General features: G+C 47.9%; 1 protein-coding gene across 2 annotated transcripts in view; it reads left to right on the top strand.

Annotated features, from left to right (window-relative positions):
* Nucleotides 1-3,016: 3,016 nt before the first annotated feature.
* MKX (mohawk homeobox) overlaps nt 3,017-14,415 on the top strand; it is a 249,705-nt gene continuing 238,306 nt past the window's right edge. For both annotated transcript variants that reach the window (XM_086941604.1, XM_086941605.1), the window contains exons 1-2: nt 3,017-3,148; nt 8,601-8,866. In XM_086941604.1, the coding sequence (XP_086797730.1) occupies nt 8,688-8,866 (179 nt within the window). In that variant the 5' untranslated portion in view covers nt 3,017-3,148; nt 8,601-8,687. The remainder of the gene's footprint in view (nt 3,149-8,600; nt 8,867-14,415) is intronic.

Genomic DNA, 14,415 nt, shown 5'->3' on the forward strand with positions numbered 1-14,415 from the left:
GGGGTTACTTTGAAGCAATTTAGTACCACAGCGCAAAGAGGCGCTGCCGGTGTAGAGCGCTTTGAAAATATCCTGTACTCGGTGCATTGAACGTTGCCGCCATTGTGCACATGTTTACTAAAGAGAAGTGTTGATACTCTCCCATTAAAAGTAGTGACCCCCGCTAAAAGATGCAGGTAATGTCCATTCCATAATGAAGACATGCCAGTATTTGGTAACTGACAGTTCCTGCTCATTGTAAGGACCACCGGTACCCCAGCGCCAGCATCCAGAGGCGCCACGCCTACAGAGTAACGCCTTTATGAGCGGGATCGAAGGACGAGCGGTGCTACAGCGCCTAGAGGTGCCACGCGTGCCATGTACTGTAGAACTGTCCTTATTTACAGGATTAAAGGACTACCAGTACTAGAGCGGACAGAGGCGCCAAGTGTACAGTGTACTTTATTAACACCCTTTTTCAAATGGATACCTGTGCCCGAGCGCCTAGAGGTGCCCCACTGGCAGTGAACTGTATAAATGTAATTATTTGCGGGATCAAAGTGTTACCGGTGACAGGGCGCCTACAGGCGCCACGCGTGCAGTGCACCGTCTAAATGTCATTATTTGCGGGATATTCGCCAGACCCTCTCCTCTCCCCCAGGAGGAGCAGAGCGGAGGGCGGGCGGCGGCGCTCACACAGTGGCTCAGACCGCACTCGGCTCCGCCGTCCCTACAGTAGCGCTGCCTTCGAGCACAACTGATTCCACATGTTCTGAAATTCCAGGAAAGGATTCACGAGCAGCCAGAGCGCTGCCTCTGGAATGTCCCAGGAAGGGCACCGGGCTTCCGAGTAGAGGGATTCCAGTCTGTACAGAGAAATACCACGGTCAGCTGCGCACATGTCAACATCTGGGGAGCTATTTGCCGCACAAAGAAGGGGATTTAATCATTAAATTATCTACATGCATTGCAGAATTGGACATAGTAGGAGTGGTAAACAAAGATGCTTTGATTATAATTAGAGGCAATAGCCACATAGACATAGAGGGTGCCACTAAAGAGATTGGAGTATGCGTTAAATAAAGCAAGCATCAGCTGTAATTCATGAGACACGATTGATGTCGGCCGCGCCAGTCACGTGACTGCCACCCCTGCTTAACAAGCGACTCCACCTGCACCGGCCCTATCGTCTCTCAAATGTCCACTTAGAAAGTGTGGCACTTCACTGTCCTCTGTAGACAAGTGGGCACTCAGGGGACTTTTACGGGGGTGGCGGTGGAAATGTCTTGTCCAGTTTATCTGCAGGTTATTCTGCAGCTCTAAATCAGGTAGACGTTTTTGCTGCAACATATGTCACAAACGCCCCTCTTGGCCAGTCCTAAGTCATGGGTCTCCTCAGCCAGGCAGGTGCTGGTGGAGCAGTGAATATTCCACACTTCAGTATAGGACAACCCTTCTGCGGGTATTTTACTATAATCTCTCCCTTAAGGCTGCTGGGACAGCAAACACACTTCCTCCTAGACCAGTCCTTCTGCCAAGCTTATACTTACGAGGAAGTTACTTTACATACACCCCCATAGGCCAGTTCTTCTGCATGTATTTCCACAGCCTTCTCCCAGGAAGATGATGCGGGAATAGTGAATAATAAACACTTCCAACTACGCCAGCCCTTCTGTGTTTATTTGCTTAGTCCTCTGGATGCTGGAGCAATGGGTATTACATATGTCTCTACATATGTCTCCTTAGGCCGATATTTTTGCAAGTATTTATTAATTCCCCTGCCAGGCAGATGATCCTGAAGCAGGGTATATAAGGCGCTCTCCACTTGGGCCCGGTATTTTATGGGCTTCTTCTCAGCCTCCTGTCAGGCCCATTCTGATGATCATTGAATATGGCACATTTCCTCTTTGGACAGTCCTCCTGTAGGTATTTCCTCAGCTCTTTTCCACCCTTGAGGAGCAGAGTCAAGACTGATGTGCATATGGCTGGGTCCAAATTGGGGTGGTGCGGTGAGCAAAAAAAACTATCGATTAAACCTGCATTGTTCAGTATTCTGTCCATCATTTGTTCCTTTTGCATTTGTCACCCTAAGTGGGAAGGGTATGCGTGAGTCCCCTGCTCACTGCGCCACTGAATTCAACCAAGCCTGGCTGATGAGAGGCGATAGCCCGAATCTGGTCCCAGGATGCTTTTTTCTGGTCCAGGGAGATCCTGGCTTGGCAATTGTAAATGTTCAGTATTTGTAAAGCGCAAACATTTACCCGAGGGCATCAAGGCGCTGGGGGGCCATCGGGAAGATTAAGCGAGCTATTGCTCAGAGTCACATGGTACTGGCCTGAGCTGCTGCTGGCACTGGGGATCGAACCGAACCATGAGCCCCCCCAGTTCCGGAGTCAGTTGCCCTGGCTGCTGTGCCGCACCTCTTCCTAATTTGAGCTGGACTGTTCACATGAGCAGCAGGGTCAAGACTGATTTGCATATGGTGGGGTTTAAACTGGGTGGCGAGCAAAAAAAGAATGCATTAATCCCAGATTTTTTAGACTGGGGTGAATGTTTGTATTGTTCAGAATTCCGTCCATCACTTGCTCCTTTACAGTTACTCTTAGGCCATTTGTTCATTGTCCAGTCCTCCTGCCTGCGGGTATTTCCTCAGCTCCCGTCCAGGCAGACGCCGCTGAAGCAGTGATTATGGCAAACTCCGCTTTGGGCCAGTCCTGCAGGTATTTACTAAACTCCCTGCTCGCAGATGCCGCTGGAGCAGTGATTATGACACACTTCCCTCTGGGTCGGTCCTCCTGCAGGTATTTCCTCAGCTCCCTGCCAAACAGATGCTGCTGGAGCAGTGGATGTCTCACAACTCACTCACATCCTTTCGCCTAAGCAGCCGTCCCACCTCGGGGCCCCGGAACCTGCATGCCACAACGTGGCAATGTTCGCCGGGGCGGTGCACAGCGAGCCGACATGAGCCGCGCTCTGCATGCAGGTTCCGGGGCCCGGCGGCCCAGGCTGGGTAAATAAAGGCGGGACTCGGGCGGCCGCGGCTCGTGCGGTTAGAGCTCTGTGTGCAGCGCGTGGGGAGCATGTGCGGCCGCCGGGAGCGGGCGGGATGGCAGTAGCAGCGGCAGCACCGGGACTCACGCAGACGCCTGGCCGCAGCGCTGTGCAGCAGGTACGGTTTCACCGTCCGGCTCCGGGGACTGACCTCCGGACCACTCACGCGGCTGGAGCGGGCTGGGATGGGATTTATGCACCTCCGAAGAGCCTGGACATCACATCGCGAGGGCTTGCGTTCATTGGTTCTGGAGCACGGAAGGACACTCAGCACATTGAACCCTGACCTTTCAGGGCGTGACCCTGGACGTCTGACGGTCATAGGGTGGGCGCGACTTCATTCAGATAAACCCCCAAAGCCCACTGGACGTGAGGCGGAAGAGAGGGCACTGGTGTATGCATTGGCCGTGAACTTTCACCTCATCTCATGAAGTTCGGTGACCTTCTCCTCTCTGACCTTTGAGGGGAGGAATATATGGAAGTCTGGGGGTCAAATAGTGGTTGTGCGTTTATCCAGCACAATAATGTTCTAGTGCACTCAGACCCCAGAGGACGCGAGGGGGATGAAAGGGCATTGCTTTTTGGCTGTGTGAGCATCTCCCTAATATCAGGGAGCAGAGTGACATCTGTCTGTTTGACCATTCAGAGGCGGGGGCATAGACCGTGAGGATGAAACGGCAAGTGAGGAGCACCGTGGAGCACAGTGACCTCCTTCCCCCGAAACACTTTTTTTTTTAGAGCGGCGGGGGGTGGCAGCACTCGGGGGTTACATATTACTTCATCTTGCTGCATAAAAACCCAAATTCCCTAGTTCGCCCTCAGGGCGGCGAGGAGGTGATGACTGACCTGGAATTGTAGGCACATAGACGCTGGAACTTCCTCAGAGTCGGAGGTCATGACCTCACCCTGTATAAGCGCTGGTCTCTCACAGTTAAACCCAACCGAGTGCCGCACAGGTTGATTAATACATGGGGGGGGGGGGGGGGGGCACTTACCTCATACACAACCCCAAAGGGACTTGGTCCCCTATATTCACGTGCAGGGTTTCAGACCTCTTTAGACCGAACACACAAGGGGTGATGGGCGGAATGCTTGCAGTTTGTCTAGCCACGGCACCGCTGCTCCCGGGAACAGTCCAGGCGGAACTGCCCGCATCAAGGCTGATTTGCATTTGACTGGGATCCAGTGAGAAAAGAGGTGCGGGCTAGGATGCTACCCGAGTGGCTGCCAGTGGTCAGACAAATTGCAAGCATTCCTCCCATCCTCTTGTTGTGTTTGAGGTCCTCTTTAAAGAGATACCAAGCCCGGGAGCGGAACAATCCGTGCCCAGGGGTCGAACTTTGCTTTATCCAGTAGAGCGCAGAGGCTGCCCTCGGTGGAGCTCGGGAGCTTGATAGCTGAGAGGATAAAAGTGGACAGGCACCATCGCCATCAATTTTACCAGCCCTTTCATACTTCCAAGAGCCAGCCAATGGGTGTTGGTAAAGAGTATAAGTGCGACTTTTCTTATAAATCTGTTGCTGGATGTTAGACTTGGGGTGCAATTTCATTTGAAAACAATGTGTGTTCACCTATGTGTCCATTTAAATGTATGCTGTACTTTAATGTGAACAAACGTATGTCTGGATCTACGTACGTAGGTTTCTGTAGTATAGCTCTGTGCGAGCACGTCTGTGCTACTATGTGCATAAGCATTCATAACGGATTCCTGGTGTCTTTAAGGCGCTGCGCACCGCTCCTAGATGCCTCCTAGCGTTTTCCATGGATTATGTATCAGTATCTCGGTGGCACATCTGGAAGGTTCGATTGTGTTGTGCGTCTGGGTCGAGAGATGGGGGTGTCTGCGAGTTCATTGTGACGAACTATCGGCACTGCGCTCACTCTGAGGTCACTGGTCGGGTGGCTCCTGGTAGAGTCGGCTGAGGGTCACTGGTCGGGTATCTCCGGGTAGGGTCGGGGGAGGCACTTTCGGGAGCTTCTGTAAGACCGTAGGAAAGATGATTGCACAGCCTTGAAGAAGAGAGAAGCAAGGCTTGGTGCCCGCCCTATGTGCTGATAGGTGACTTGTGCCTCCCTTGGGCATCTATAATAATATGACTATTATTTCTATAGCGAAAACGGTACTGGGAAACACCAGCTTCAAGGCGCATCAAAGCAATACATATAAGTAAAAGTCCTACAACGACCATTTACAGTCATAATCAAAGTTTTTTTTAAAACGGCATGTGCTTTATCCGAACTCTCTTTGCATACGTGTTTATGCACACATAATGTTTAGTGTGTAATTATACTTCTCGGTCTACATGTGTTCAAGTGCATGTATTTGTAAATAATTTGGGTCAGTAAACGTATGCGTGTTATTTACAAATCTGCGTGTTTGGTTGTTGTGCTTATGCGTATTGCCTACTATACTGTCTTGTGGTGTGGTGTGTGTACGGGCATTTACCATCGTGTGCTTATTGTAAGTATGTGTATATATTTGTGTGTTGCGTGCTGGTGCCTTCTGGGACTTTTTGTGTGCGATGGGGCAGTGCCTCACGTGGGTGTTGTGTGGGTGTTCGGTTGGGTCGGTATTGATTGCCTCCCTAGATCACTTGACGCAGTTATTACTGAAACTCAACTCAGTGGGGTACAGCGCTCGCAAACGCTCAGTGTGATCTTTGTCAAAGTGAGTGATGTCCCCTGCGGTTCTCTTCCAATCCTGTACAGATATATGCATAAAGAATGCTTTACAGTTTTAAGAAGCACCGCTGAGACACTGTAAAGATTACACTGCTGTGAATGTGTACCACAATTTCCGGGTAACATAGTAAGCAACGACACTAGAACAGTTTCACACCCAGCTTGTGCAGCACCATTCAAGTTAAAATGAACACTTGTACCGACATACCCCTCAGGTCAATGACCTCCGTCACCGATGCAAACGATGTAGTCTGGAAATGGAACAAACTTGCAGTGGCTCAATGTATATATTTTCATTCCAGTAGCAAAGTTACATTTCACATCGAACGTGTTGAATGCGATGCCTATAGAAGGAATACAAGTATTATGCGAATTAAAGGAATAACGGGACAGGCACGAGAACGGCGTAAAAACGCCACAGGAGCAGCAGTATAAAGGTGCCTCTGTGCCACGCATGCCCGGGCATCGGATTCATGCATCGTGCCTTGACGGGCGCAGGGCAGCCAGTCGCGTCTGAATGGCATCCTTGTAAATATTGACGGAGGCCGGGTTTACAGCCCGGGTACTGTAGCCTCACTGTAACCGACCGCGGAAACCGAGCACAGATGCCGAGCAGGGGCTGAGTGCCCCTGGCCAGCGGCAGGTTGGTGTCGAAGGGGGAGGGGAGGCGGGGCGAGGCTAGTAAAGTGCCCCCCTAGCTGCGGTTTGAATGGTAAAATACAGCAATAGTCAGATTTTAGGGGTCTTCAAGGCTCAGGGCCCCGGTGCACTGTACCTGTTGCACCATTAGTAGCCTCGCCCCTGGACGAGGAGATCTTTCTTCTGCCATGATTTGAACCCTGTCACGGACAGCTGGTGGTGACACCATCGGGGGCATCACCTGGCATCAGGGCTTCTCTGACCCGAGGCAACAGGCTCGCGTAAAACGCTCACTGAAAAACACCTGCCGCTTTTAGGTGTCGGCGTCTGACCCTGGCGCATCCATCAATGCCCGCGACACGTCTGTGCAGTCACATGCTGCCCTGTGTTTAAGTTGATATGCTTACAATTATTGGTTTTACAGCGCTCACTGTAAATGTCCATTCTTTGCGGTCGTTGCAGCCGCCGGGGCCGTGAAGCCTTGAATCTACAGATGTAGCGCTTCTCGAAAGTCACGTAACAACTTCCGCGCCAGACGTCCATCTCTTCCCACAGGATGCGAGACAGGCTGCTGCGCACGTGCATCTTTGTATTGCCTCAGACTTCACGACATGTTTAATATTGAACAAGGGCTTCCCAGTGGCGGGATGGGTAGAGGGTGGAAGTGACTCCTGCGCTACACATTGGGTCTTTGGAAATAACATAAAGGGGGGTATATACCAAGCTCGTGGAACTATATTTGTATCTATCCTTTTACAAGCGCTGGTCGAATTGTTGGATTTTTTCCAAATCAGTCTGCAACCTTCAGACACTATTGCTGCACGTTGAAGCGCCTTCCTATTCCGGGGAGGCCGGTGTAGACCCGGGAAAACGGAAACACAACTGAAGGAGCAAGGAAGGTGATAGATAGGCTAGAGTCTGCACCCGTGCAAAACAAAATAAACGTTTGCCTAAAAGCGTTTAAACCCTTCCCCTACTGTGCCACTGTGTGGAAATATCTGGCATGTTATGTAGAAAAAAAGACTCAGCAAATGTGCACCATTTTTCTGCGTGTGTAATAGAGGATGGTGCAAAAAGGTTTTGCTTTAGTGTGTGTCGCATTAAGACATTTGCACCAGGGCAAGAAAATGAAGCAAACACATTTTGCACCACGCTATTGGTTTAACAATATCCAATTGGCTGTGCCTCAGGTTTGGGCAAATCTTTCAGATTGTAAAAGCGGAACTGCATATTCGTGCCTTCTTCCATTTTATACAACCGAAATGGCATGGCATGGAATTCATAAAGCGCCTGTAGTGATCACACGGAGATATCCCAGCGCTAGGAAGTGAGGTGATCCAGGTTAAAAACAGAAAGATATTTTAACATCCAAGTCAAGAGGGCTGTTTCCGCTAATTTCATTCGTCGTAAGTGGGAATAAAGAACAATTAAGTGAATAATACATCTGCTCCATTTTCATCACCCTTCAATAAAAATATGACGGTCCAGACTTCAGAGCAAACAGATTTTGCTACATTTGCTATTACGTAAGCAGCACTGATTTAGCAAACTGGACGAGTTCCTTTTCTTTGCACTGCGACAGGGACTCCTTAATATCAAGCCTTGTCAGCACTGCTGGAGAAGCTCGGACTTCTTTGGGGAAACTGCCACTGAACATAATTTGTGAATTCCTGGCGAGAGGTTTGATGTAAAGTGTTGGTCATTGGCTAAAATAACTTGGCAAATGCAATCAATAACTTGTTCATACTTATAAGGAAAACAACTGAAGCAGACGTGATTTGCCTTCTCAGTCGGAGGCACATTAAATACAAATTTGCACTGCGGCAAACAAAGGAGCAAAGTTGCCGTGTGTGTGATATTTTTTGTGGTTTACTGACTAATGTACAATATTCATCTGAGACTGAGGCAAAGCAAATAAGAATGGTTTCTGGCCGTGTGCAGAGAAACAGGGCGAGGGGCCTTGAAGAAGGCACTGCTCCCAATACGACGCTTCTGGGCCCCCACTTACTGCATATGCCGACCACCCCCACCCAATAGCACCCACCGGCCTGTAGAGAAGTTTTACACCTGACCGGAAGTTGTACAGCTAACTATCGACGCACGCGCTTGGAAAAGGCGCGTCCCAGTCAATAATTGTGTATTATTATCATGCTACTCTGAAATGTCTTGTTTGCACCCTAAAAGGCCCACATGTGGGAAGTCTGCCTGGTTTACTTTTCTCACGCCATTCTCTCTCTCTAACCCCACAGGAGCTGCGCCCCAGAGATCTATAGAGAGCCCCCTGCCGAAGTAGAAGCCGGGACCCCAACTCCACGCCGCCAGGAGGGACCCCGGCCATGAACACCATCGTCTTCAACAAGCTCAGCAGCCAGGTGGTGCTAGAGGAGGCCCCCCGGGAGCGGAGCGGCCTTGGCATGCCCTACCTGGGGGCGATGGAGAGCTCCCACCCCGAGGGCTGCCTCCCGGACAGCAGCTCCCTGAAGGACATACAGACCTGCAGGCACCGGCGGCCAGGGTAAGAGGAGTCTGCTGCAGGGCCGGCGGACACGCTGGTGGCACCGGGGCCACAATGTTTTTGGGCGCCCCCCACCCCCAATGACCTCCTTCTCCACATATTTTCTCATTACCACCCTCCAATAGTCCCTTTCTCACATGCATTTTATGTTTTATAGTGCTGCTCCAACCAGTGTAGGGTTTCAGGCCACATTACATCACACACAAATATACAGAGACAATGAACCATACATGTGTAAATCAATCTACGGGAAATGTTACATAAAACATTGAAGATCACAAGGTGTAGGAATCACGCCATCCACACTAGTCAGCAGAATATGTTTAGAGTGTTTGGTTTAGAGAAGCACAAACGCTGAATTTAAAATGTACCACAGTATTTGAGGATGGCTTTATAAATAAGAATGTTTTCCTACCCAAAGAAACCCTTTTAGCAACATTAAGATAACGAAAGACTAGGGGGAAAAGCTGAAGTTCTAACCCATACCATGCAGTTTGCGTGCAGATGTTTGAAGACGGTTCATCGGTCCTGTGCTATATTAGGATTTTCACTCATGAACTGCAAGTAACACAAGGACCTTGGTGACAAAAGTAGTAACCCACTGAGCCAGCCAAATAAAATACAGATCTGTGATCTGCGTGGTACACGTTCTTTGCAGCAGGCATATTAACCCTCTGCCCAACTCTATGATAAGTCAAAACTGCTAGACACAATTCCAATCCCTCTCCAGCAGGGACATTAATCACCAGAGTTATCTTAACATTTTTATTGTTGCCTTAATAGTGCTGGACACACAAAGAACTCTGCAGCAGTGCTTTTGAACCTATAAATTATTTGTAAACACCTCACTTCCCCGGAGTCAGCCGCAGGTGCGGCTGCACAGCAACCGCGGCCCATGGAGGGAGTTCAGTGGGGAAGACAGGCGGGGCGGGGGAGGGGCTGGGTGGGGAGTGGTAAACACCGGAATATGGATGATTGCAGGTAAGTAAACAATTAAATTAATAAAACGAAATTGGTAGTGCGCCCTGCAGTGCACACAACGAAATTCGTCTTTTAAATGTAATTGTTTACTTACCTGCAATCATCCATATTCCTGTGTTTACCACCCCCCACCCTGCCCCTCCCCTGCCCTGCCTGTCAGCCCCACGGAACTCCCTCCATCGGCCGCGACTGCTGCACAGGTTACACCGCCTTACAGCTGGCCTGGGTGTGCTGTGTCCTCCATGTAGGAAGGCAGGTAGCCAGTGGCATAGCATAGGGGTCAGCATGGGTACTAATCAGTTTTGGAGTTGTAAAAAATGTCCACAGGAACACATACATTGGAGATCATGTGTGACAGAAGAATGGGGGTGGAGTCATAAGGAACAGAGCTTGAAAAGCAGAGTCTGACATCAACCTATACATTTATTTAAAAAACTCTACTTTTCATTTTTCACCCATTGGGTAGCTATCACCCTACATTGTGTGTATCTCCTGATGATGACCTCCAGTCATGAAGGTCGAAACGTCGTCCACTTGCACAAGCTAAATTTGGACTTCTGAATTATGACATGATTTTATAAATTCTTTCATAAATGTATTGATTCATGCATAACTAAACTTTGATTTCTTGTGCGACGCTGTAGCATTCTTTATTTCTTTCACTTTCTTCACTTGTGCCTTTTTAATATTTCTTCACAAGAGCAAAGGGTTCACCTTTTCACCTAGTACACTGCTTTAAAGCATGGCTGATGCTGCATCTTGATTTGTGAAGTTCAATTTGTATGTCTTTGCTGGCAATATAATTGCATTCAAGCATTTTCCAGAGACTGTTTGTAATTTTGTAATTTTTGCATTGTAATTAATTAACTTCTTGAATCTTATCCCCTCATTGATTCCCGTGGAGTCATTGTTGCATGTTACTACGTTTACCCAGGTCTCTACTGTGACTACAGCTGTCTCCGGTAGTTGATAATACCAAACATATTGCAGACAGCATGTGGGTGCTGCTGAATTATGTCCTGGTGTTAGAAAATGACACCAGGACAAATTCAGCATGTTTCCCTGACGAAACCGGGATCCAGTGGGACCTACCTACTTTCCAGCACTGGCCGTAATGGAAGCAAGGAAAATGTCCACCATTCTCTTACCACCTCTGACTGCATCGCCAGAGCCTATCCTGGTGTGTCTCTCATACAGCAGTGCCCAATCCTTGTACCCAGCCTATTATAGTTTTGAGCTGGCAGTGGCCACTAGTATGGGTGTACTGGCACCACCACCTGATCTGACTTAAACTCCCTCACAAGGGAGACCAGGGGTCACTCTTGACACCCACTGCCAATTCTCGTGCATGGCAGTGCCTGCAGTCTCTCTGGCACTTTGGCCCTATCTTAACACCACAGGTAATTGTCAACCTATCACTAACCTGTCCACAAAGCAACTCTTAGCAGAGTCCCCCAATTTTCTGCTCCAACTGCTCCCCCATACAGAGCACATGTAGGAACTTGGCGGTTTGGTTTCTTTAGTACTATCTATTTCACCGACATAAACTTAGCAAAGCATCTGATGCCCTTCTTTCTCGACAGCCCCCTTATGTAATGCACCCATTTTTAAATCATCTGTACTGTACCAAAACATTTATGCAATCCTCCATTTTTTATACATTGGATTAGTAAAACACCTCTATTCTCTTCATCTCTTTTATAAGGCTCCCCTTGTAGATCACCGTCACGTCTCGCCTCTATACTGCCCTGCCTTCTATAGCGCTCTTCCTTTGCTCAAGCCCAACTTCTAAACCCCTCTTTCTTCTGTATTTAGGTATTTAAACTTAGAATAAAAATACATTACATTAAGAAAGCACACTCTGTACTAACTGCCACTCACTTAATACCAGTCTTGGGCTGTGGACATGAGTTGGGTGAAAGTGAGTTGAAATGCACTGAACAAGTAGATATTAACAAAATGTGTGTAGAAGAGAATGCCAGTTTGTCGAAAGTAGTTTGGATTGGAGTAATATAGACTGAAACTGAAAGAAGTGTACACATTTTGGAATTCTCCACCGTCCGCATTTATAGTCTCAATGACATAGTTCCAATTCTTCTTGCAGTCGCCACCATTTCTCTTGGTCTTAAAGTAGTTTATAATGTATGCATGTGAAAATAAGGTTTTGAGGTACACTTTTCTGAATTATCAAAAAGTAGTAATTTAGTCACATGTAAAAGCATAATTGAAGCCTGTTTTCATGATTTTTCTTGTCAATACTTTTGTGAAAGGCGATAGAATGGCTGGCCTGCTGCCACACTTTATATGTAACTTGTACGGGGCTTGGCCTGTGGCTATGGCCTATGCCCACTAAATACCTGAACATTTGGCATAGAGGTTAAGGCCAGCATCTATTCCCTATATGTGGCAGGTGCAGTAACATACGGCATACAGGACATTGCCTTCTGCTATATCCATGAACACAACACATAAAGAAATGGTACCCACATACCTGCCAAGAGCAGATAAGTCATAGTTCTCGTCCAACATTCGCCGTGCTCCAATTGTAAAGAGAGCACAGCATTGCATGTGATGAGCATTTGTGGTGTCATAAGTGATGTGTGACATCACCAGCAATGCATTTGGTGGGGGTTTGTGGCTGTATAAATACCTAAAGGGAGTGCATTTCAGTGCTCTTTTGGTCGAGCCTAGAGCCAGCGTGCATGCGTTGCTCTGCGAGACTTGTTGTAGTGGAGCTCTCTGCCCATATTTGCCATTGGCTTGTCATTGTCCATCCTAAATGCTGGCTTCTTATTAAAAAAAAGGCTTCTTAGTCCCTCCCTAGTATCGCATCCTCTTCATTTATCACCTCCCATGGCGACTGGCCCCGTTACCTCAGTTGTTACACAGTACGTGTTATTAGACTGTGAGCACTAGTTTCTTTATCCAGTTTCTCTTACTGCAGGCACAATTTGCTGTGGTGCCTTCTTTACAACTCCACCTTCCCTTCCGTTGTCCATGCCTTCTTTACCACCCACCCTCCCTCCCATTGTCAGTGCCTTACAGGTTCTACAAGGTCATGGCTTTGTTCTTTGTCACACCACAAAGACATTAGCAGAGCTTGTGACAGGACCCACTTGTTACACAGGCCTGCATGACTGTGCAGTTGATGTGCAGGGACTTAGCCCTTGCCTGAGTGCAATCATGGAATGATGGCAGCAGTTGACATTATAATAATAATTCTTTGTTCGGTTTGTCACAAACCATCAAATTATACATACACAATAAAAATTATGAACACTAATTAAAATAGTAAATAAAAACAGCTGGTGTACAATTCAATTCTTGCTACGACACAGCCACATGATAGTGTAAAATCTACAGCCTTATAATTGATGGCATCAGTTATATTTGCCACCTTTAAAGGATGGGCCTGGAGTTCATTCCACTGGAGCTGCTCTTAGAGTGAGGTGTGTCCCTGTTGTTTGAGCACAAACCTCTGTTTTGATGTTGCCCATTGGGTGTGAGTAGTGGTAACTGCAGTGCCTACCAAAGTCAAATTCACCTGGTAATGGTTGTCAGGTGTGGGTAAAGCAATCCGTATGACTTTCCCAAACTGCTGGATGCAGTGGTCAGTGCATCTTTGATTGTTCAGATGGGGCCATGCTGCAGGGGAAGGAAAAGAGATGGTGATGCATCCTTTGGGAGAGGATTCATGGTAGGCAGATGTGTAGGCAGGTGAGCTTATAATGGATTCCAGGGGCTGGAGACAGGGACGTTGTACCGTGTGGGAAGGCTTGTTTGTGCACCCATGATATTGGAAAAAACACAAGGGATTGCTGGATAGAAAGAGAAACTCTGGCAAGCATATACATACATTATTTATATATGTATATTGCGTGTGTAAAATCTAAGCTTAACTATACCATCCCTGTAACCATTGTTTTTGTGAATATATATATATATATATATATATATATATATATATATATATATATATATATATATATATACTGGCAGCTGGGAAGAACTGGTGTGTGTGTGTGTGTGTGTGTATATATGTATTTAAGTTGTGGAGACAGCATTTTCTGACGATCTGTGAGCAAGGGTGGATTCCCGAAACGCGTCGGATCTAGTGGTTCTACTGCAATAAAATTGTGTGCCGAACAACACGTTGGATTTGCGTGGTCTATTCATTCGCGACGGCAGAGATGTCTAAGACTGCATTTGGTTGTATATATATATATATATCATGCTTCAGGTACCCACAGGCAAGGTCAATTGACTGCTGGGGCGTGTCTTAAGCGACACAAACTCCTTGTCGTGCCTCTGAAGAGAGCGAAAGCTCAGAAATGCGTCAGGCTACTACTCCCGACATGTGAACTGTAAAGAAGCTGGACTATGGCGTTATCTTTTACCCGAATAAATATCTTTGGCCACATGCTGCTGTGTGCGACCTTGCCTGTGGGTACCTGGAGCATGATGTAACACGCGGCAGCCCAGCCGCGAAGGACCGCACTACCCCGCGAACATAGGGGGCCACGGGGCTCGGAATCCTGCTGAGCTCGCATTGTGGAACAGCGTGTGAG

This window comes from Lissotriton vulgaris, chromosome 10 (assembly GCF_964263255.1).
Source record: "Lissotriton vulgaris chromosome 10, aLisVul1.2, whole genome shotgun sequence".
Classification (NCBI taxonomy): domain Eukaryota; kingdom Metazoa; phylum Chordata; class Amphibia; order Caudata; family Salamandridae; genus Lissotriton; species Lissotriton vulgaris.